General features: G+C 31.6%; 1 protein-coding gene and 2 long non-coding RNA genes across 4 annotated transcripts in view; 1 reads left to right on the top strand and 2 right to left on the bottom strand.

Annotated features, from left to right (window-relative positions):
• Positions 1-600: 600 nt before the first annotated feature.
• The window catches only part of LOC143054249 (beta-1,3-glucan-binding protein-like), a 36,080-nt gene continuing 12,946 nt past the window's right edge, over positions 601-23,734 (bottom strand). The window contains exons 8-12 of the mRNA XM_076227178.1: positions 4,254-4,331; positions 3,537-3,651; positions 2,870-2,941; positions 1,770-1,896; positions 601-843 (exon numbers count right to left, since the gene is read on the bottom strand). Coding sequence (XP_076083293.1) covers positions 646-843; positions 1,770-1,896; positions 2,870-2,941; positions 3,537-3,651; positions 4,254-4,331 — 590 coding nt within the window. The 3' untranslated portion in view covers positions 601-645. The remainder of the gene's footprint in view (positions 844-1,769; positions 1,897-2,869; positions 2,942-3,536; positions 3,652-4,253; positions 4,332-23,734) is intronic.
• LOC143054251 (uncharacterized) lies at positions 6,741-11,619 on the bottom strand. The gene is made up of 3 exons (XR_012971616.1): positions 11,463-11,619; positions 7,762-7,849; positions 6,741-7,130 (listed from the first exon to the last, which is right to left on the bottom strand). It is a non-coding gene; the product is annotated as an uncharacterized LOC143054251 (long non-coding RNA).
• Positions 15,732-22,534, top strand: LOC143054250 (uncharacterized). Of its 2 annotated transcripts, none has more exons than XR_012971615.1 (3): positions 15,732-15,941; positions 20,528-20,621; positions 21,925-22,534. It is a non-coding gene; the product is annotated as an uncharacterized LOC143054250 (long non-coding RNA). The 2 variants fall into 2 exon arrangements; XR_012971614.1 differs by having other exon boundaries at positions 15,741-15,906.

Genomic DNA, 23,734 nt, shown 5'->3' with positions numbered 1-23,734 from the left:
ACCATAAGATGCTGTCAATAAACCCCCACCATCTGAAAATGGATGATTAACAATAGGAAATGAAAAATCATCTCTAAAGCATACCGTTAAAAATATAGATATCAGGATCCAGGAAAGGACAGTGATCATTGTTAGAATTAGCTGTATTTAACAACTTTTTGAAACTCTTAGTCTTCAGTGCTCTTGTATGGACGAAACGCACGTCTGGCGTATAAAATTTTATACCTGGTACCTTTCGTTAGCTATTCTTTGTGTATTTCGTTTCTGTGTGCGTTACATTTTATAGTCGTGTTTCTGTTGTGTCATGGGTCTCCTCTTATAAACTGATGCGTTTCCCTCAGTTTTAGTTGGTAACCGGGATATGTTTTTTTCTCAATCGATTTATGAACTTCAAACAGCGGTATACTACTGTTGCCTTTATTTATTTGTTTTTTCTTTGTTGTAGTGTGTATGTTTTAGAAGTCAGGTGTTACCGGTTTGTGTGGTTTATCATGCAATACAGTTTTGTTCGTTATCCGGTTATTCCCTTTGTATATACTATACTTTCTTGTAGCTTTTATATCACTATGATATAAATATATATATATAAAGAGTGAAACCTTTATAAAATGATTGCGTACAAATTTAATATTCAATAATTTCAGATTAAGCCTGAACCATTTCGACATAATCAATTTGCATAGCAACATTATCTCCATGCCAGGTTGACAGCCATTCACCTCGTCTGTCCCAGAATTCTCTCATTTGTTTATTTGAACCATCATTCCATGGACGTGGATGGTTGTAACTGCATCCAGATGAAAAGAAACCACCACCAACGGCTACATTCATGATCAACTGGAACTGTAATGGGAAAAATTCTATTTGATTAAGGTGTACATGACAATCTGGTAGGGTAACAGTTTAAAAGCCTGGTACCATTGACGACTTTTACTTTTTCTCAATCATTTCTTTTTCTTAATAGTTTTTTATTCTATTGATAGTGAAACGAGTTAGTTTTGAAGACACAGCTGTAAGCAGTAATTTTTTTACATTTAAGAAATGAATCCCAAAAATAAAATATCTTGGACACGTTGTACAAACATTTATCCTCGTCTCATGGATTTTTGTGATCCGACCATTTCAGGTGGTACCTAACACTACAGGGAGATAACTCTGTAAAATCAGCTAAACGTTTTAATTACGTTGTGTTGTCAAGGGAATATTAAGCTTCTCAGTGATCAAAATAAGTGTTTGTCAAACTGCTATATAACCTGTGTAATTTTTCTGATAAAACGGTTAGTTCAAATTTGTTCAAATTTTTATCTTTTTGTCAAAGGGTCAAAGTCAATACTTTGTCAAAATTTTAAGAAAATTAAACGAGCCAAATTAATTTTCGTGAAAGTGTTGGGTACCACCTTAACTATATTTTTTTGTTATGTCATGCCCATCTGAGATCATTACTTACTGATACACGTGATATGCTAGTCGATTTTTTTTTATCAAATTTGAATTAATTTAGACAATGCGTCATGAATACATTTCAGCTTATCCACAAGTCATGATTATACACTAAATGGACTTACTTACCACTCAATCATTTCCAGCAAAGAACAAGGGCAATATGAAGACCGTAAGTTTGTGCGGAAAAAAATCCTCTTAGCAAACATTATAAGGTCAACTTTATACAAAATTTTGAAATTTTGAAACACTAACGCTTTTGACCAGTTATAGCATACATTATTGGCGTTTTCAACGATAAACGACACATTGACATCACTTAAACTTACTGGCTGATCAAATGGAGCATTGTTGCCTCCACTTGCCCAAATATTGCTGCCACCGAAGCCTCCATAGTTGTAGAAACCATTTCCAGGTGTTCCTACATACATTATTTGTTGACCATCAACTGTTACTCTTTAAAAAAAACAAATACTATTTATTATCACTTTTTTACGAAATTACTTTGATCTTGCTGACTGATTTCCTTTCTCAGCGGAGTCGCGTGATATATATGACTTTTTCCCGCTAGAATGAAATTGACCAGAGATTGACGTCATTCGTAAACAGATTATCATTATTCATCTCACCTGGGGGAATCACGTAAGTGTACTGGCTCAAGCGAATAAATCAATCATTTGAAATGATCAACGATAATCTATAACAACATTTGTATTGGCGAAACAAAGTCGGTGGAGATAACTTTTCATTGATATGTAACTTTTCATAAATACTTAATGTGATGTTTATACTTGTACTAATTGACACAGCTATATAATTTCTTAAATCCTTCTCATTTGATATTTTTTCCAGATAACCATTAGAATGCCTGCATGTACTATGTATTTTCATGATTAGAACCTTACCGTATGATACGGTTCCAACTCATGCATATGGAATTCATCTAAATGTAAGTAGTTTTTTTGAAAATAAGACAATACAAATGAAAATAAGGAGATGTGGTATGTTTGCCAAGGAGAAAACTAGCGAACAAATTCCAAATGACATGATTTGTGCAATTATAAGCAATCGTATGGCTTATCAGCAATTCGAAAAACCCATTCCGTATAACCGGCTATCAATCTATACAATCTATGAATGGGTCTAATGGAAAACAGTAATTCAGGGTATGCTCGCATTCAATCTTCAACTTCGTACTTTATTTGGCCATTAAACTTTTTTGGATTCGAGCGTCACTGATGAGTCTTTTGTAGACGAAACGCGCGTCTGGCGTAAATACTAAATTTAGTCCTGGTATCTATGATGAGTTCAATCTAATCAACTTATAAAATAAGCATGTCTTTGACTTCAGTTTTTTTAGGAATTTATACCTCTTTTAAAAGGGAATTGACCTTAAAGTTTTGACTCTTGCAATGGTACATGAACATACCTGATATGATCTGCGTACCACTCTAATTTATAGATATGGAAGCCATCTGCCCAGTCGCCACCATTCTTGTCTCTGAAATAAAACTAATCTAGTAAGTAACTATATCTAAAAAATAAAGAAATAATAATGAATTATATTATGATGATGTCATACGAAGGAAGAGGTATAAATAGTAAAAAAGGGAAACAAGAAAAAAATTCTTCTTTACTTACAATTATTATACAGACGTCAATGAAAATAAATGCAATACAAGAACTGCCCTTTAATAATTGTGTTTCTTTACTTACAATTCACCATGAGTTTTCATGTGATTGTCCAGGTTGATAGCTTTCTGATTATCATTCATTTTCATGATTGTATGTATTCTTTACTTACTTTTCGCCATGTGTTTTCATGAAGCCATTTTGACTAGGTGATGGTCTCGTGATAGCTAGGATTCTATACTTACTTTTCGCCATGTGTTTTCATGAAGACATTTTGACTAGGTAATGATCTCATGATAGTTAGGATTCTTTACTTATTTTTCGCCATGTTTTTTCATGAAGCCATTTTGACTAGGTGATGGTCACATGATAGTTAAGATTCTATACTTACTTTTCACCATGTGTTTTCATGAAGCCATTTTGACTAGGTAATGGTCACATGATAGTTAGGTTTCTTTACTTACTTTTCGCCATGTGTTTTCATGAAGCCATTTTGACTAGGTGATGGTCCCCAATGAAGTGTGGATGCAACTTCTCCTACTCCGTGATCGTTACCACCACAATTTACTTTTGCATTACCTAGAAATTAGATAAGTAAAACGTAGTATGAGAACAAAGTAAAACGTAGTATGAGAACAAAAAAAAAAACGATTATCAACATAATACTGCTAACCATGCTAACACATTGTACCTTTGGGGATAACCATATAACTTCAAAGGGAGGAGGATATGTTTTTTTATGTCTCAGTCAGAAAAAAATTCATGCGGAGCGCGAACATTTTTATTTTTTTAAAGTTTTTCGATGCCATCAATCATTGTTTGTTCATCTTCAATTTAAACAATATACGGTAGAAGGAAAATCTTGATTTGGAATATTAATTTTGGTCATCTCCTCTCTCATTTGAAATTAAATGTGTTTGTCCTACATCAAACTTGCCCTCAACGTATAGTTGATTTTAATTCTCATATAGAATTAAAACTATAGAGTTTTCATGATCATGACCCTGACAAGTTCAATTATATAAAATCGAAATAACTTTTAGATATTCATTCGATAGCACCAATCTCAAAATAATGTATCCATATTAACTGAATAGCACTTTTAAAAGTTTTCTCATATTTTTATCGTCAAATTATAATTACATTCCACATATTACGTTTATATGATTGTCTATACTTACAACGTGCTTCCATCAAATCAATTTCACCAGAACGAGGCCAGCCACCATAATGCCAATCCTTTGGCAACATCCATATTGCTGTAAGCAAAAAGAACACAAACATTATAATATAATTACATTAGATGTATGTTTCATTATAATACTTTATTCTGATTGGCTAACTGCACATCACGTGTTATTCCTTAAGCAATTGCATATAACTTTTCATTCATGATAACACGTAGTCCCACAATAAAGTGCACAGGTCAATTAATTAAAACAATTATAAAATTCGTATTTTCCTGATCATAGCTAAAAAATGTAATTATCAAAATTGAATACTTCTTTTTGTAACTTCATATGGTTGTAAAATCGTTGACCGTGCGCACATTTTTAGAATGAAGCGCTTCCGCGCTTCATACAAAATGTACTTCGGTCAACGCTTTTACACCCTAATGAAGTTACAAAAAGAAGCATTCAATTCTTAAATATAATTAACTAACCACGTCATTATTATACGTTACTTTGATTGGTTAGCATCAATCTCATATCATTCTTCATTTCAAAATGAACTGCATGAATTGTAACGTAAATGATGACACACGTTTCCACAATAAAGTGTACAGTTAGATAAATAAAAGAAAAACTTTAAAGTAATCGTGTTTTCGTGATCATAGTGAATAATGTTTTATAAGTATTTGGATGCTTCTTTAAGTAATTGCAATGAGGTGTAAAAGCATGGACCGTCCGTACATTTTTAGAACTAAGCGCTTCCGTACTCCATACAAATTGTACAGCGGTGAACGTTTTAATACCCAAATGAATTTACAAAAAGATAACTCAATTAATAAACGAGGGTCTAAATGGAGTTTACAAAATGAATATAAAAAAGAAGATGTGGCATGATTGCCAATGATACAACTGTCCACAAGAGACCAAAATGACACAAAAATGAACAAATATAAACACTGTGCGGGACAAATTTGCCATTCCGGTATCGGCAAATCTGACTTTGTCGGTTTACAAGATATCCAAAAAAAAATTTGCCCAGTGATAGATTATTGAAAAATTTAAAAAATGCCATATGTCCCAACTTGTCACTGTTGTCACTCTTGTCACTGCAGCTGATTAAAAGTACATTTCCCATGGGAAATTTGATAATTCCCATGGGAATATTAGAATTTCCCATGGGAACATTGGAAGTTCCCATGGGAAAAATTACTTTTCCCATGGGAAGTTTAGAGTTCCCATAGGAACTTTAAAGTTCCCATGGGAAAAGATGAATACAAAAAGTTCCCATGGGAATTAATTCTTCCCATGGGAACAAATTTTCTTCCCATGGGAACAATATTTCTTCCCATGGGAACAAATCTTCTTCCCATGGGAACAATTTTTCTTCCCATGGGAACAATTTTTTTTCACATAGGAACAATTTTTCTTCCCATGGGAACATACTATATTACAACATGTACAATACAAACATTATTTTCCATTTGAATTTTTTTCTTCAGAAAAATTACAATTTGTTGCAAATACTGGATATATGAGAATAAACATGATAAAAGAGAATATACTTCTGCCTTAGCTGGATGGAAAGCTGATGGGGATAACACATTTTTGGAACCTTGTAAAACATCTCAGAAAAGCAGATTTGTCTCCGGGACAAGTTTGCAATTCTGCTGAGTGCAAAAGTTGTTCACCTTAATTTTTGGAGTTAAGTCAAAATGAAGTTGATAACTTGGTTGGTATTGGTTCCCTGATATTTGTCCTAAAATTGTTTGGCTCTAGCACCACTGTTGAAAAAGTTATGCCCCTTTTTTCAACAATTTCCTTAGAGGAATAGTTGTTTTCCTCAAGGGAAATCAAATTTCCCTAAAGGAAAAAGATTTTTCCTCAAAGGGAAATTGTTTTTTCCTCAAGGGAAATTGTTTTTTCAAGGGAAAAAGATTTCCTTCAAGACAACAAATTTCCTCTGATGAAATCATTGTTCTTCAAATTTCCTCTAAAGAAATTTCTGAACATCAAATTTCCCTTATTTGTTCTTGTTAAACATTTCTTCGCTATACCATGTATACAAACAGTATGAATATAATTATTACAAGACTGTATAGTTGATGCAAATGATATTCAAAACTTTCATAAATGTTTGACTCAACATTTTAATGACATTGAAAATTGATAAAGTCTGACTGTTTAGATCTAGGTATTGTTCATACTTTTTATAAAATTTAACTATGATTTATAACAAAAATTTGTAGCAAATGATTCTGTTTTCTTTGTAATTCATGTAATTGTTTCAATGCAATACATTAATAAGCAACCAATTTGAATGTCATACCATTTGTGGTGTTCTAAAGAATTTTTTTTATATATTTGCAGATTAAATAATAAATTATACACTTTTCGTGTTATTTTAAATTAAAATTTTCTTCTGTTTCAGCTTGTGTACAGTGTTCAATCCACTACGTAAGAATTCAGTGAATACATTATTCCATTCACTTCCTTCAATTCTAAGAGAAAACATTTTTGCAAATTGTTCTTCAATGATCTTCTTCCGTATATTTGATATGAGGGAGCGATGTAAATGAGTGGATAAAACTGGTGTTCCTTTTTTCAACAACAAAATAGTATTTGTTCTGCATTCTCCTTTCTTTCGAATAATATATATAATATGTTGTTGCTTTTATGCAATAGTGTTTTTGTGTATCTATGATAGAACTCCATTTTGTTTATTGGCATTAACATGTGATAATGATGAAATTTCCTGTTTCTTTTTTGCAGGAAAGCACACATTCCAGTTCAAATTAATCCAATTATGCACTTTGTAAATAAATTTCAACTTTAAGTTTCCTCTTCAGTAATGACCTATTGATCGTGAAAACCAAGATGTCTGATCACCTATAAATACACAAAATAAACAATTAAATGTTATAAATGGAGAGAGAAACAGCAATAAATGTTTTTCATATGTAGCTTTCTTTATTAAAATTCATTAAGTATAAACTTGAACCTTGCGAAAAATAATTAGCTGTGATGTAGACTAGAAAGTATAAAACGCAAAATAAAGTAGTCGCGAAAAATTAGTTGATTTACATTAGTCCAGTCTGTGTTTGCAGGAAATTTACATCATAGGTTGCCATATTCCTATTGTGCCTGTCCAAAGTTCAGAGCCTGTAGTTTTTGTAAGTTTAGTCTGACACTAACATTTAGTGGTTGTTGTTGTTGTTGTTTCATACCGGTTATATTTATTTTTTGTAATTTATTTTGTAATAAACTAGGCAATTAGTTTTACAGTTTGGACATGTTGGATTGTTTCAATTTTTCATCTTTGGGTCTTTTATAGCTGCCTACTTTGACTATAGGGTATGGATTTTCTCATTATTGAAGGTCGTCACAGGCCTACAATTGCTTTCTTAAAGCCATGATAGTTTTCATATTTAATATACCACATCTTTTAATTTTTATAGTAATCATGATTATCATCTTTCAAGTTCAACAACTTTAAAAAAATAAATAAAAGTGGCCTTACCATTTAGGTTTAGTTTGCTTCTGCAAATTTTAAATTGCCTATCATTTCTGCTGTTTATAATTTCTCTGTATCTTCTATAGTTCTTGTCCTATACATAAAAGAGTAAAAGTTATTATTGAATGGCATCTTAGATCAATATTTTTTTTTGCTGTTTAATGTACATGATGTATATTAATGTGTGTTTAATAAGAAGAGTGCACATGCTGAAATGTCTCGCCTTCTTTTACTAATCATTGATAATATGTTGATAGTCCTAAGTATAAAGCTTTATCACAACTGTCACATAAACTTAACATTAACCAAGATAAATAAATAAAGACTAATGAACCATGAGAATGAGGTCAGGCCTAAATTAAAATATTGTTTGTTTGCCCTTTTCCGACCCTATTTTTTGAAACAAGGTAGGTAGGTAGGTAAAATATTTTATTTTTCTTTCCCATAAAATAACTTGGCTCGGTACATTTTTTGTCATGGGTAGGCAGGTAGGTATAATATTTTATTTTATAGATACAATATCTGAATGATATCATTTTTGTCTGTATTTGCTCTTGTTTTAAGAATGATCGATTTTACTAATCTTTACTTTTATTAAAGTTTCTGAATAGTCCCAGGAAGTTATGAAAAAAAATTATCATGTATAATGTGAAGTTAATTTATATGCACTTCTATTTGTTTTTAAATATCAAAATATAGGGCTCGAGCATATTTTCAACAATTATATGCCTGGAACTTTTAAAGAGTTTTAACTTGCACTGATATTCTGTACTACGTACATGTACCTTGTACGCTTAACCTGACCGAAAGATTTATTAATATCATATATATCTCCCTAGCATGGTTTGTGAAACAGCTTTACTATGTGCAATCTATTAGGGGGTAGGACCTTTATCGGGACTTCGGGATTGGGTGTTTTTAAGCTCAGGATTTCAGGATTTCCAGGAATTGTTTTTTTTTTTAAATTTTTGGGATGCAGAATTTAAATTTATTTAAATTCGGGAGCTCAGGATTTCATGTTTTAAAGCCCGGGATTTCAGGATCCGGACCCTCCAACCCCTATCTATAGTATGTGTCATTCCGACATTCTACCAATTTTATCAAAATTTGAACTGAAATTATCAGAGATGATATCTGTGAAATAAAAAAAAAATATTTGACTAGAATATAAAGCCACTGCCCAGCAGTGCATTTCCCACCATCGTCATCATGCAACCAGTTAAAAAAGCTAAAACTAAGCATTTATCTTACTTTATTTACAACCCTAGAGACTGAGTGTGTCCGGGTGTTATAAAAAAAAAGCTAAAAGACTTGAAACTCAAATGTCACATGTTTTACATCGCATTTATAAATGGTCTGCAAGGAAAACTTGGCGATTTTACTGCCAATTATTCTCCAATTTACAGGACTTCGGTTCATTTCAGATATAAATAAAATGTCAAAGCTGGTAATAGGCAGCAATAACATAATCATCCGGATATACGAATCACTAAACGTCATCCTTATACATGTTATATAGGATACAACATCTGTTAACAAAATATTTTGTACACACGTTGATAATTTTGTATTGGACAAACTTTTTTGAATGAACCCTGCTCTTCAAGTATAAAGGGCAACGTTGGTTATACTTTCAACATGGACTTCAATCAAAAGCTTTGAATCTCAAAATGCAAGTGTTCATGCCAAACGCTGACGTGATACCAAATGGACTTAACCTTATACGGGGAAGATAAAACCTGTGGATTCCGGTAAAAAAGTTTTGAGCAGGAAATACAAATATAAGATTTTCGGGAGGAACAAAAAATAATTAAAACAAAATATTGCTGGTAAATACAAATAAAAGATTTTCAGTCGGAACGAATTTATAGAGTCGGTCGGTAAAGGGCAAACAAATAATATTTTAATTTAAGCCTCAATGTCAGATGAACCATGCCAGGCAGACATATACAGCTAACAAGGCTTCAATGCAACAATTATAGTTGACCTATTACTTATAGTTTAAGAAAAATAGACCAAATCACAAAAACACTGATCAATGAACCGTGAAAATGAGATCAAGGTCAAATAAAACCTGTGCCACTGACATATAGATCATAAAATATTTCTATACACCAAATACAGTTGACCTATGGCTTATAGTATTTAATAGATAAAGACCAAAACTCAAAAACTTAATTTTGACCACTGAACCATGAAAATGAGGTCAAGGTCAGATGACATCATCCCACTAGACATGTTCACCTTACAATCATTTCATACAACAAATATAGTAGACTTATTGCATAAAGTATGAGAAAAACAGACCAAAACACAAAAACTTAACTATAACCACTGAACCATGAAAATTGTCATAAATAGCATAGACACCTCTTAGTTTTGAGAACAACATGCGTTAATTGTGCAAGTATAATCATTGATAAATCATGCACAAGATTGACTTTTTTTAAAAAGCCTATATATTGAAATTTTCTGAAAATATTACATGCATTTATTAATATGACCAATTTCAAGAAATGCGCCAAGATGTGAGATGATTTATATAATTGTAATTTCAGGAATTTACAGTAAAGGCTTTCATCCCCACTGCATTTTGCACTTTTCCCACGTCAGGAGCCAGATTATGGCCTTTGTGACCTTTGTATGATTTTTATTTTAGTTTCTTTTTTAATATCAAAGAGTTTAATATGACGTCCATTATCACTCAACTAGTATACATTAATGGCAAGCTAAAGCATGCCTCACAGGCAGGGATCCAGGAGGGTCTGAGGGTTGGACATGTTGGAACCCCCCTTTCTACATTGTTCTTTATTGGACGATCAATGCATTTGAATTTTAAAATTAACACCATTCAAACGTAAATATATTTCAAAATTAAGATGCTGCAATGTAAAATCCCAGTAGAGCTGGGAAGATGGTATAAGTCATTCCAAAAGAAGAAAGGACATGCAATCTGTGTTTAACTGCAATTCAGGCAATGAATTCCATTATTTATTTGAATGCAATTCTTTATTAGTTAAAAAATATCAGAAATCAGCATATTCCAGAGTACTATGTGAAATATCAGAATTAAGCAAAAATGAAAGGACTAACCGTCATGACCGTCATTGACAAATATTAACTTATTATTTAAAAATGTGTCTATATTCATTTCAAAGTTAACTAAAATATTATAATGTTAAAATATTATAATATAAAGTAATTTTCCATATATTTTATTTCTAAGTTGTTTTATTATTTTTTAATTGTATGTGATTGTATTTTGTAATTTACCTCTTGTTTCACATGTCAATGTGACGGAGTGTTTTTCAAATAAAGCATATTGTATTGTATTGTATTGAATGGGGACATGTAGTTGGACCCCCCCCCCCCCATTTGTCTTTGGTTAGGAACCCCTTCTCGGGTTATGGGATTTTATCGTTGCATTGAATGCTCTTTGGTCTTTTGATACATTCCCCATTTACATTTCGATTTTATATTCAGTTCTATTATAGATGTTAGACTTCTTGTTGATTTGGTTTCACATTTCGGCTTCGTCAGAGGAAAGCGTTCCAGAAATAAAATAGCCTTGCAAGACGTAATAATTATTTGGACTAGATTTTCACCACCATCAACATTGTAAAGCTTGTCTCACTGTGGAAGAAATGAGTTTGGCGCGTTTACAAAAATATAATTGTCTGTGCTGACAGGGGAGTGTGTGTGCATACCATTATTTAAATTTTCTAAACCTTCTTTTTCAATATTTTGTGCATTTCTTGGTAATATACTGTCAAACCTCGAGTGCTGCTTTACAAAAACGATCAACTTACAAGTAATGTAGGGGAAGGAAACTAGCTAAAAAGACCAAAAATAAGCCACAACTAATGGGGTCTCATTTGGGGGTTCTGTTCACGGATCTCGCTTTATAGTTACTATTTATTTTTTTAGATTCCTGCATCCCGCTTACACTATGTAAGTAAACAATTCTAATATTTTTGTAATTTCCTATGTCCCGCTAAACTTCATTTCCAGTTTTCACGGCACAATATTTTGACTATTAGTGACACTAACACTGTGGTATTTTCACGTGGGTATTTTACCAATAAGGCCATATATTTCGGTGTGTAGAAATACCGCAAAGGAATTCTTAAAGGCGCTGACTAAGAAGAAAGTTTTTGCATTAAGGACACTAAAACGATGTTTTAAGATCACAGAGAATATGGATATATAGGAGGATATGATTAAATACCTCATATCTGTAAAGTTAGGTATCAATAGATATTGTAATTTTGAAGTTAAATGACTTTTTAATCAACGCGTGCCACTCGGCACGTGACCAACGGCTTATTGCAAATTCAATAATCATCATGTTCAATCAACCTAATCCAATACACAATTGTCTTTTTATCGTTACTTATTGATTAATTAATGGTTGTTGTTGAATAAACTTAACGGTTTAGCGTGGTAAATTTTCAAGTTTATGAAAGAAAAATTAAAAAAAAAATGAATTTTGTGTTTTAAAACTTTGCCTTTGTTATATTTTGTTTTTAAGGAAATTGCTATGCAAGCTTTTTTTTAAATTAAAGAACCCTATTTTGAGATACAAATTGAGACAAAAATGCTTTTGAGATTTCGTTTCCTTGTTAACAACACAAGAGTTTACATATATTATCATTATACCTTGAATGAGTGACATATGCATGAGAGTATGTGGTGTCCGTGGGGTTCTTCAAAATCCGATTACAGAAGTAATGTAGAAAAACTCCAAGAGGTAAAATTATATTACGTTTTAAAAAGAGACTATAAATCATAACTGTCTCCTATGAACAATAACTTTAAAACTGATGTCAATGCTTTTTTTTAACAATTCATCTTTATTTCAACAATTGAAGATGAATACCATTTTATTTTATAATGTAATAAGCATCGTGATGTAAGAAATATAATTCACAATGTGCAGGCGCGAATCTAGAGCTTGAAGCGGAGGTTTGGGGGAGGGGGTACGTGATAAATGTTTAGAATACTAGAGAAGTTTTCTTGTTATATAAAACCATATGTTTTTCAATAAATGGCAAACTTTTTGTTCATCCGGCATATGGTTACTCTAAATAAACTTTTGATTAGTTTAATTATTTGATTACAGATCGTATCTACCCGTTTTGCAATTGCTGTATCACCCTAAATGAGGCTAATAAAGATATGTATAATAAAATATAGAGGTAGCAGTCTTGGATTGTCTTAATTAAATCCTTTGATCCTCTAATTATCAAGTTACCCTCTGGCCAATGTAATTATGACTTGTGTATATTTAAAGAAGTTACTTATATATCTTTATTCTCATAAAGCAAATGCATTACATCGGTACAGAGATAACAAATACAACAATAAATATTTACAATATGTACAAAACAAGCGAGAGAGGTTACAAAAGTTACAAGCCAGGAGTACAAGCACGGGCCGACAAACACAAGTATTTATATTTTCTATAAAAAAAAAACAAAGCTTCTTCAGAACTGGTTTTCTTGTACTTGACATAACTTCAGAGAATTTAACTGTATTTTGCCGTTTTGTAAAATATGCAGTTAAAAACTCTTTTCGTTTTTGATTGAAAAAATTTGCATTCAAATATAAAATGATATTCGTCACCTATTTGTCGATTGTTACATAGACTGCAAAAGCGGTTTTCTCTGATTACGTTTTGCCATCTTCCTGTTTCAATCGGCAACTTAGTATTAGTCGTTTGAAATCGACAAAAAACAAAAGCGTCTTTGAAGTCCAAAATATTAAAATATTCTTCAATTTCAAGTTGTTTTTTTTTTAATTTTTGTAGTTTATACCTTTTGACGAATTTTGAATGAGGGAATTCCAGTTCTGAATATATTGATATAGCAATCTCTGCTTTATGACAGTTTTTAACCATTCTTTATTAACAAAATTTTGTGACTCCCATATGTTTGAGAAACCACAATCTTGAAAGATTTTTTGTATAAACAAGATCCATTTTATCTGGTTATTATGTAGCGACAACGTGTCACCCTATTCAATATATATATATATAGTAATGATAACATTAAAAAATATTTTAAGATTTTCAAGCGGTGTGGTTGGGTGTCATGTTGAAAGGGGGGGGGGGGGGTCACCTTAATTATGATTAAAACATGTTTTTTGTACTGCCTCTAATCAACAGAAACTAAAATCTCATTAAAAATGAAAAATCAGAATATATTTTAATATAAAATTTGTAGAACAGAAGTTAAGTATCCCATAAAACATAATGAATCATTATACATACAGAGACCAAAGCAGCAAAGATATATACAATAGAATCTATTTGCATTTGCCTATGTTCTATCCTTATAAAACCTTGCTGTGAGGCATGGTCCCTGACATCAGAAAAATGAATGAAGTATTGGAAACTGGACGTTAAGCAACCAAATATAAATCCTCACTTTTCCGTGAAGTGTTCACAATTATTTGTCTTTTTAAAATTAAAAGGATTAAAAATTCCCAAACTGAAAAGAGTTGAAAATACTTTATTACTTTAGAAGTAAAAATTATAACAGACAGAATAAATACGGCAGAAACAAACAAATGGGAAAAAAATAAAGAACAATTTGAAATACCATATATACATGTTTAAACAGTTTACTAGCAGATTATAAACGGGTCAAGGTTGAGCGAACGTGAATTTCTACCTATTACACTAAAAAGGTGACAATCAATTTTTCAAGTTAGGCACGTGTCGAATACACATTAGATAACTTTCTAATTAAAAAAGGTATAATTGTAAAATTTAAAATAATGAATTTTTACAAAGTCTATTTTTATATGCCATGTCCTTTGTAAGAGTTGTATCATTCCATCAGGTCCTTAGTGCACATTTTTGTTCTTAGTGCACTAAGGAGGTCCTTTGCGGTATTACTACGGACCCCATATATTTGAAGCTGTTCAAAATACTGTACATTATAGGTACGTGTATCAGATTAAACAATAATTGTCATATATATAAAAAGAATAAGTAATCTGGTATGAAATATGTCCACTGGAACGACCGTGCAAGTGCTATATATATATTATAGCCAGTCAAGGTCGTTAAAAACTTCCATTTGTTGTTGTCCACTGAAAATAAGCTCTTGAATACACGAATCCCCGTTTTATTAATGCCAAATTTATTTGTTAGTATTTCTTATTCTTTTTCTTATGATTTTATCATATTTTTTGTGTGAAATTTGCTGTGTGGTTGAACATGAAATTGCCTCCGATGCTACAAAGAAAATTTGTTTAATGTCAAATGTTGCAATATATGCTAAGTATTACACGTGGACAGGATGTTCCCCCCAAAAAAAGTTATACACACCCCGAGGGTACACGCTAGTGTCATATGGAAAATTACTGGGTCACCAGTAAGATGGTAATCAGCCATGCAACTAATCAGGTTACTTAACTGACCATGTCACTTCAATTTAAAGTTTATCGGTAGATCAAAATGATAAATTCGTTTTAATTAAAAATTTCAGATCTAAAGGATTTATCATTATAATGAAGTGAAATAATTAAACCATATCGTATTATTTTCAAAAGATTATTTATTTTCATATTTTTTTTTATCTATGCCGGGAAAGAATTGATGAAAACTGTATTTATAATTTTTAAATTTATTTTATAAAAAATCCGTGTAGGTCTCATGAAATGGAACCCACGTATTCCTACTTAAGATTTATAAAGGAGTAGGTTCAGTAAGACCCCTTTTCGGCCCCAAAATATAGCAGTTTTACTAAATTGTATAGTACTAGAACCGAACACCTGTTTTGGGATATATATACATATAGTTAATTTACCGCAAATAACTGCGAGAAAATGAATAATACACAAGTTGATAATTGTCTCTTCTCTGCTTATTAACTTGCATGCAATATTTTCTCTGATTTACTTGTGTGATCACCGACACTAATAATAATTACCTAAAAAAATATGTGCTCCTTACTGGGAAGATCATATCGGATCCTATCAATTTATTGGTTCCATTCCCCCAATTAAATGAGTCTACACGTCTCCTTAGAAAAAATGCCTTGCAATGCGTCTGAACTACTAAGTACTTCCATATAATTTCGAAAACAGATAATAATCTATTTCACTGGATGAGATTGGGCTGACGGATTTTTAAATGGAAATGTATTAATTTTTATTTATAGCACAAGTTTTACAAGGCAAGATTATTCACCCTTTTCGCCCAACAAATCAAATGGTTGCCTCCTTACACCTACACGAGCTAAAACATATACATATGAACATTTGATATCATTTATTTTGTGTGACAACTCTTCACCAATGACCTGAGTGAAAGGTTGACATGGGCAGATCCAGAAATTTCCATTTTTTTAATTATTTTTTTTTTGGGGGGGGGGGGGGCAGAGGGGGATGCTTGCTCCAGTCATGCTTCAGTGATTCCCTATATAATCAACAAAATATTTCACACCAAAAAGGGGGGGCGGGGCTTTCTCCTTAATAAGAAATCTCTGTTTTCAGGCATAGGCTATGAAAACGGCTAATGAGTTTTCAGATGCTTTACATTAAAATACATCATGTACATACATGTGACATACACAATTATATATAAATGTAGAATCAAATCTTGATAAATGTATGTAGTTGAAATTGTTAGCTTTAAACATTAAAAAAATGAACTCCCAAAGTTTAAACACAATTAAGAATGACCATGTACATGATGTAGTCTGTAATGTATGCCATTGCCATGAAGCTAGATCATTGTAGCCTCACCGGACACAATTACGAACGATTTTTGAACTGTGGTTAATATTTTTTTAAGTAGACTACTTTTCTTGAATTGTTTATACCATAGAATTTAAGATGTATGAAGGCTTTCTATTTTGCATCATATCCCACATAAATTTTTATTCACGTTAGGATACTTTAGTAAGATTTGCGTGACCTCGTTTTACGGGTCAAGAGAGCCACATATGGACGCAATTCCCAACAGCACTATATTGAAATATCTTGCAGAAGAAATCAATGACAACAGTCTAGATTGATAAAGCATACATTAATCTTTATCTCAAACACATTTTCATAGGAAAATAAGATGCACAAGTTTGTTTTTTCCTTCAATTACTTTAGCAATGGTTGCAGACGAAATGTCGGTCATGTGGAAAGGAAAGATTTCTGATTTTTTTTTTTGTTTTTGTGTAAGTTCCTCCTTTAAAGGAGCACTAAATTCAAGTTTATCCATTTCAGTGTTATACTTATCATTCATCTATGATTTTTTTTTATACAGGTCAACATTTTTTTTGGAGTTCTCTGGACTTTTCAATAAAATTAACATATTTTCTTTTGACCATAAATAGGGTCACAAGAGTCTAAAAAACGTCAATTGTGGGGTTATTTGGGCAAGATAAAAGGCATCACGCACATGAACAGAATCAGGAGATATTTTTCTTTCTATATATTAACAATAGAAGGCAATGTGCACTTACCTTTATGTTTTTTTTTATAGAACTTGCAGGCCAGATTGCCGTTCTTATAATATTTTCAGAATGATTTTGTCATCGTCATCAACATTCACCAATGGCACATGAATTATATTATCATGAAAACAAGGGAATTTTAATAGGGTTTTTATTTATAAAAACGTTTATTGATAAAAATAAATAAATATGATCTCAGAGGGCAAACATTGGAAATCGTTCGTAATTGTGTCCAGTCGTAATTGCGTCCTGTGGGGCTAGGTAAACTGTCATCTATTTCCTTAAATCTTTGTCGCCAGTCACCCCAAGTTTGATTTAAATTAAGGAGCTACCATTTGATTTTTATGGGGATCTAGGATGAAATTTGAAAAAAATAGACAGAACAGGAGTTTTGACAGTCAGGGGACTTACTGAAATAGGTGATTTTTAAATCACTTATTCGAGTAGCAAAATTGTGGTTTTGTCACAAATTGAAATTTTGTATTTTTTTCCAAATTTTAAACACATCTGGTTTAAATAATATCTTTTAATTAGTAAAATTAAAAAAAAATAAACTTTTTGCTTCTTTTAAGTAGAAAGGTTTCTGCCTTTGATGCTATCATTTAGCTGAAAATTCTATTTTAGTTGAAAAAATGCTATAATAATGGCTTTACATAATGAACTGATACTTTCTTCAAAGATTTTTCCTGTGAAGTTCAAGGTTTCATCTTTCAGATTATGTAATAAAATTCTACTGTTGCGATAAAAATCTCACTGTTCGGGGGTGTTGAAATTAGTAGGGATAATTAAAAGAATGATACTTAAAGAAGTGATTTTTGGGAAGGAAATTGAGGTCTGATACTTAAACAAGTGATTTTTATGTCATTATCCTAGATTCAGTACAAGGTCATCACCTGAAATGACCTGGTCATCCTAGACAACACAGATGTTGGTTCTGATAAGTTTAGAAACATAATTAGTCCCTGGATCATTAGTATTCTATATTTAAAGCTACAATAAAATTAAATCACTTCTTCTAGTGATTAATTTGTACTACTTAAATAGGTGATTATTAAAGAAAGACAACTCTAACTTCCAACCTTTATGGAAATAATGTTACTTAAATCAGTGATTTAGAAAATCACTCATTTAAGTAAGTCCCCTGACTGTTTGAGAAAAAAAAAGGCAGGATGAGACACTAGCAAAAAAGTCAGGACGACAATTTAGGTAAAAAAAGTCAGGATAAACTAAAAAAAAAAAAAAGGCAGGAACGAACAGAGTGAAAAATAAAAAGGCAGGACAGAGATTACAGCTAAAAAAAAATGCAGGATAAAATTTTTCATCCTAGCCCCCCCCCCCCCCCCCCCCCCCCCCCCCCCCCCCATAAAAATCAAATGGTAGCTCCCTTAGTCAAGTATATATCTACTCTATTAGGTCTCTAGTTTGGATAGTGTATAACTTGCAAATTAAAATCATACTCCTTCCAAATTTCTTTCTTTAAAATATTATGGATGAAATAGCAAGTAAAGAATGAATTAAATTGGATGAAATGTGTCAATTTTTTTGGTAAAGTAGTATGTCTGAAGTTGTCAAACTTAATGATAGACCCTTCAGGGGCGGATCCAGTCATTTTAAAAAGGGTTTCCTAACCCAGGACAAAAAGGGGGGGGGGGGTAATTACATGTCCCCATTCAAATGCATTGATAGTCCAAAAAAGGGGGGTCTTTGACACATTCCCCATTCCCATTCTTAATTTTATCATGTAGTCGTCGTAGTCCGAAGACACTTGGTTTTCGCATAATTACTTTTAGTATAAGTTAACAGAAATCTATGAAACTCAAACACAGGGTTTGTGACCAGAGTTTTTGTCCAGAGTTTAGAAATTACATGAATTAGGGGCCAAAAGGGGCCAATATTAAACTTTGTTTGATTTTATAGAAAATTGAATTATTGGGGTTCTTTGATATATATATTCCAAATCTAACTGTGCATTAAGCTTCCTAGTTTTTTGGTCCTGTTTAAATTGGTCTATCTTAAGGTTCAAAGGGTCCTAAATTAAACTTATTTTGATTTTAATAATATTTAAATTCTTGGTGTTCTTTAATCATGTTAATATGCTGAATCTGAATATTTACTTAGATTTTTAGTATGGGCCCAAATTTCAAGTTGGTCCAAATTGGGGTCCAATATTTTACTTTGTTTGATTTCCAAAAAATTGAATATATGGGGTTCTTTGATATGCTGAATCTAACCATTCATTTAGATTTTTGATATTTTGGCCCGTTAACAAATTCATTTGAAATTGGTCCACATTGAGATATAAAGGGTCCAAAATTGAACTTTATTTGATTTCATCAAATAATGAATTATTTGGGTTCTTTGATCATGTTGATATGCTGCATCTAACCATGTATTAAGATTTTGAATATTGGACCATTTTAGAGGTTAATTGTCAATTTAAAATTTTTAAATACTTGGACCACATTCATTCAATGTCAGAAACCTATGCTGCATCAACTATTGAATCACAATCCAAATTTACAATTCAGAGTTGTATTCATAAAATTGAGAATGGAAATGGGGAATTTGTCAAAGAGACAACAATCCGACCAAATAAAAAAACAACAGCAGAAGGTCACCAACAGGTCTTCAATGTAGCAAGAAATTCCCGCACCCGGAAGCGTCCTTCAGCTGGCCCCTAAACAAATATATACTAATTCAGTGATAATGAACGCCATACTAATTTCCAAAGTGTACACAAGAAACTAAAATTAAAATAAAACAAGACTTACAAAGGCCAGAGGCTCCTAACTTGGGCCAGGCGCAAAATGCAGCGGGGTTAAACATGTTTGTGAGAGCTCCCCCTCCCCCTATACCTCTAACCAATGGAGAAAAGTTTGAATTGAATGTTGTGTCCATACTTGCTCCAACTGTTCAGGGTTTAAAGTGTACGTTTGTATCAAGCTGAGCCATGCATAGCATTCTTATTGGTTATTTATATATTAATTTGAAATTTTGACGAGTGAGACACATACAGATTATACAGTGTAAACAATATTTCAGAGTTTAAGGTAGTCAAGCAAAACAAATCATAGAAGAATAGTTGAATCATGTTTTTGTTGTCCAATGAAAAATTAGTACGAACACCAAGAAAAAGTATGGGAATGTTTGTTTTTTAAACTATTGACCAGGGTGAAAGTCTTTGAAAGTCATGACTGACAAAAAGTTTGTGAAATGAAATAGCACAAATATTCCATTCTTATTAAATATTATTGTATATAAAGAAAATACTGATGTTTAATAATAGTTTTTACCCTTTTTATGTTTTATAGGACAAGAAATATAGAAAAATAATGAAAAATATAAACAGTTTCAATAGAAATGAGCGACAAAACAAGATAAACAGAATACAACAAGGCCTAAATGGTAAGACCACTTCTATATACTGTAAATTCAGAAATTATTGCTTGCCTTTATTATTGTGATTTTTCAGGGAATGGACAACTTATTGTGATTACAAAAAAATCTGCATCAATTATATATCATGTATATACATGATATATATATGTTTCTGTTATCAAAATATGATTTCTTATTTTTGCGATACTCACCCAGTCACATTAATCGCATTACTAAAAACCTCTGGATAATTTCTGAATTACAGTAACAAACATGATAAAAGTAATTGCCTTTGAATGATGACTCTTATAAAAATAAGAAGATGTGGTATGGTAAATGAGTGACTTATCCACCAGAGTTCAAAGAAGTGGATGCAAGAAATTAAAGGCCAATGATGGGCTGGCCTTCAATAATGAGACAACACTTCCTTTATAGGTCAGCCAATAAAGATCCCAACATGAAAAGATTTAAACAATCCAATTTAGTTCAACATGTTCAAAAACAATAACAATTAATAAAAAAATATCATGTCTGTGAGCACTCAACCTCTTACCTGACCATAATATAGGACAGTGGTTCAAATAACACAGCATATGAACATTCTATAACAACTTTTGCAAGTGGCTAAACTTTAAATATCACTGCAAGGCACTAAACAACGAATATTAAATCTTGGACACAAAGCACTGAAATAAGAGAACTCATATAAAGCATGACAAGTAAGAATATCAAATGAAAGTTTCTCAAATGTTAAAGTCATATGAAACAAGTGAGTGATGAAAAATAAAGTTTGTACAACTTTTGAACCAATGCATGTATACATCATAAACTTAGTCCTCTGTGCACGATTTTATCATTATTTTCACAAGTATATCATATAAATCGTCAATTTTTTTTTCTCTCTGTTTGTTCTGATTTAAGAAATAATGCTGCTCATTAAATGCCGTGTTTTGAAGCTGAGTTTTACCGATTGCCACCTTATAGTAAACAAATCACAAAAAGCATGGGTATTGAGCACGTGTTTAACATGTATAATCAGCTATTTGTTTATTTCAATGACAGATCCTTGCATATTGTGGTCACCGGATTTTTACGAGGAGGGTTACGCTCGGGTCACTATGTATATGGAAAATATGTATCGGCGAATTGCTTCCTGGAAGCAAGCAATTAAAAATAAGTAAAAAAACATAATTATTATACATATTTTTTTTTAATTTGAGGTTTCTTATGACTTTAATTAAAACATGATAAAATAAGCCTATTTATATTGCTGTTTTTTTCTCCATTTATCATGTTTATAACTTTTTATTTTTATTTTGTGTATTTATAGGTCAGATATCTTGGTTTTTATGATCATCGTCAGGTCCTGCAAGTCTATACTGAAGAGGAAACTTATTTGTTAATACTTTTCTACATAATGTGCTAATTGGATTAATTAATGTGAAATGAACTCAATTGTGTGTTTTTCTGGAAAAAGAAATAGAAAAAATTCTACAAAATTGCTATAAACAAAATGGAGTACTATCAAAGATGCACAAGGACACAATGGTGTAAAATGTAACAACCTACATATTCACTGATGGATTATGGAGAAATTAAGAAAAAAAATAGTGTCTTTGTCATGTTTGTTGTCGAAATAAACACATGCGTTATCCATTTATGTACATAATATTATGTACATGGCTCTCCATATCAAATATACAGAGAAGATGTTTGAAGAACAAGTTGCCAAAATTTATTCAACCAATTGAAGGAAGATGTCTTGTGAATGGAATTATTTATGCACTGAACTGTTATGTAGGGGGTAGAATAATTATACACAGCAGCTGAAACAGAAGACAAGTTAATTTGACATGAAAAGTGTTTATTTTATATAATCTTTTGTATCAACATGATCAATAATTCAGTCTAGGAGAAAATATATTTATACTGTTTGTCAATGTTTGTACTGTTATGAAATTTTTATAGAGGAAAAACATTTCCTTAAGGGAAATTTGATGTTCAGAAATTTCCTTAGAGGAAATTTGAAGAACAATGATTTCCTTAGAGAAAAATTCCTCAAAGGAAAATTTGAAGCGGCAAATTTCCTCAAAAGAAAAAGAATTTCCTCAAAGGAAATAATTATGCAGCAAATTCCCTAAGGGAAATCTTTTTCCCTTGAGGAAAACTCTTTTTCCTCTGAGGAAATTGTTGAAAAAAGGGGCATTACTTTTTCAACAGTGGTGCTAGAGCCAAACATTTTTAGGACAAATATCAGAGAACCTTAGATATATTATTGCTGCTTGTTTATACTTTTGACCTTAGATACATTATTGCTGCATGTTGATTTTCACTTGCTTATGACCTTAGATATATTATTGCTGCATGTTTTTTTTTAAATGCTTATGACCTTAGATACATTATTGCTGTATGTTGATTGTCACTTGCTTATGACCTTAGATATATTATTGCTGCATGTTTATGCTTATGACCTTAGATATACTATTGCTGTATGTTGATTGTCTTTTGCTTATGACCTTAGATATACAATGTATTATATTGCTGCATGTTTATGCTTATGACCTTAGATATATTATTGCTGTATGTTTTATTGTCACTTGCTTATGACCTTAGATATGTTATTCATGTTATTTGTGCAGGTTTATTGACACTTGCTTGAGTTATTTTATTGCTGTTTATTTAATTTTCTGTTTTTGTTTTACACATTTTACTTGATGGTGTTATCTCAGTGAAAGATGAAATATTAAAACACAAGTGCCTTATTTGTTATACCAATTGTAATGTTTTGTCTTTTTGAAAATGATATTCTCAAATGTATATAACTTAAATTAAGAAGTGTTGAAATTAAGTAAGGATATGGTATGTGATTGCCAATGAGACAACTAAAAACCAGAGATAAAGGTATTTTCAGCCAGTGACTGAACAGCCGTCAAAAATGAGCAAGACCTATCAACATTTAAATGTCTGCATGAAAAAAACACAAAAACATTCAAATGGATAAACATAAGACACTGTGTGCAATGGTGTGAAAGCTATATATGCAAAACTATATACTGAAAATTCAGAAATTATTGCTAGCAATTGTAAGTGCGATTTTTCTCAATTTCATCATTTTTTTGTTCGAAAATTTAGAATAATCC

This window comes from Mytilus galloprovincialis, chromosome 12 (assembly GCF_965363235.1).
Source record: "Mytilus galloprovincialis chromosome 12, xbMytGall1.hap1.1, whole genome shotgun sequence".
Taxonomy (NCBI): domain Eukaryota; kingdom Metazoa; phylum Mollusca; class Bivalvia; order Mytilida; family Mytilidae; genus Mytilus; species Mytilus galloprovincialis.
This window is presented reverse-complemented; position numbering and strand designations above follow the sequence as displayed.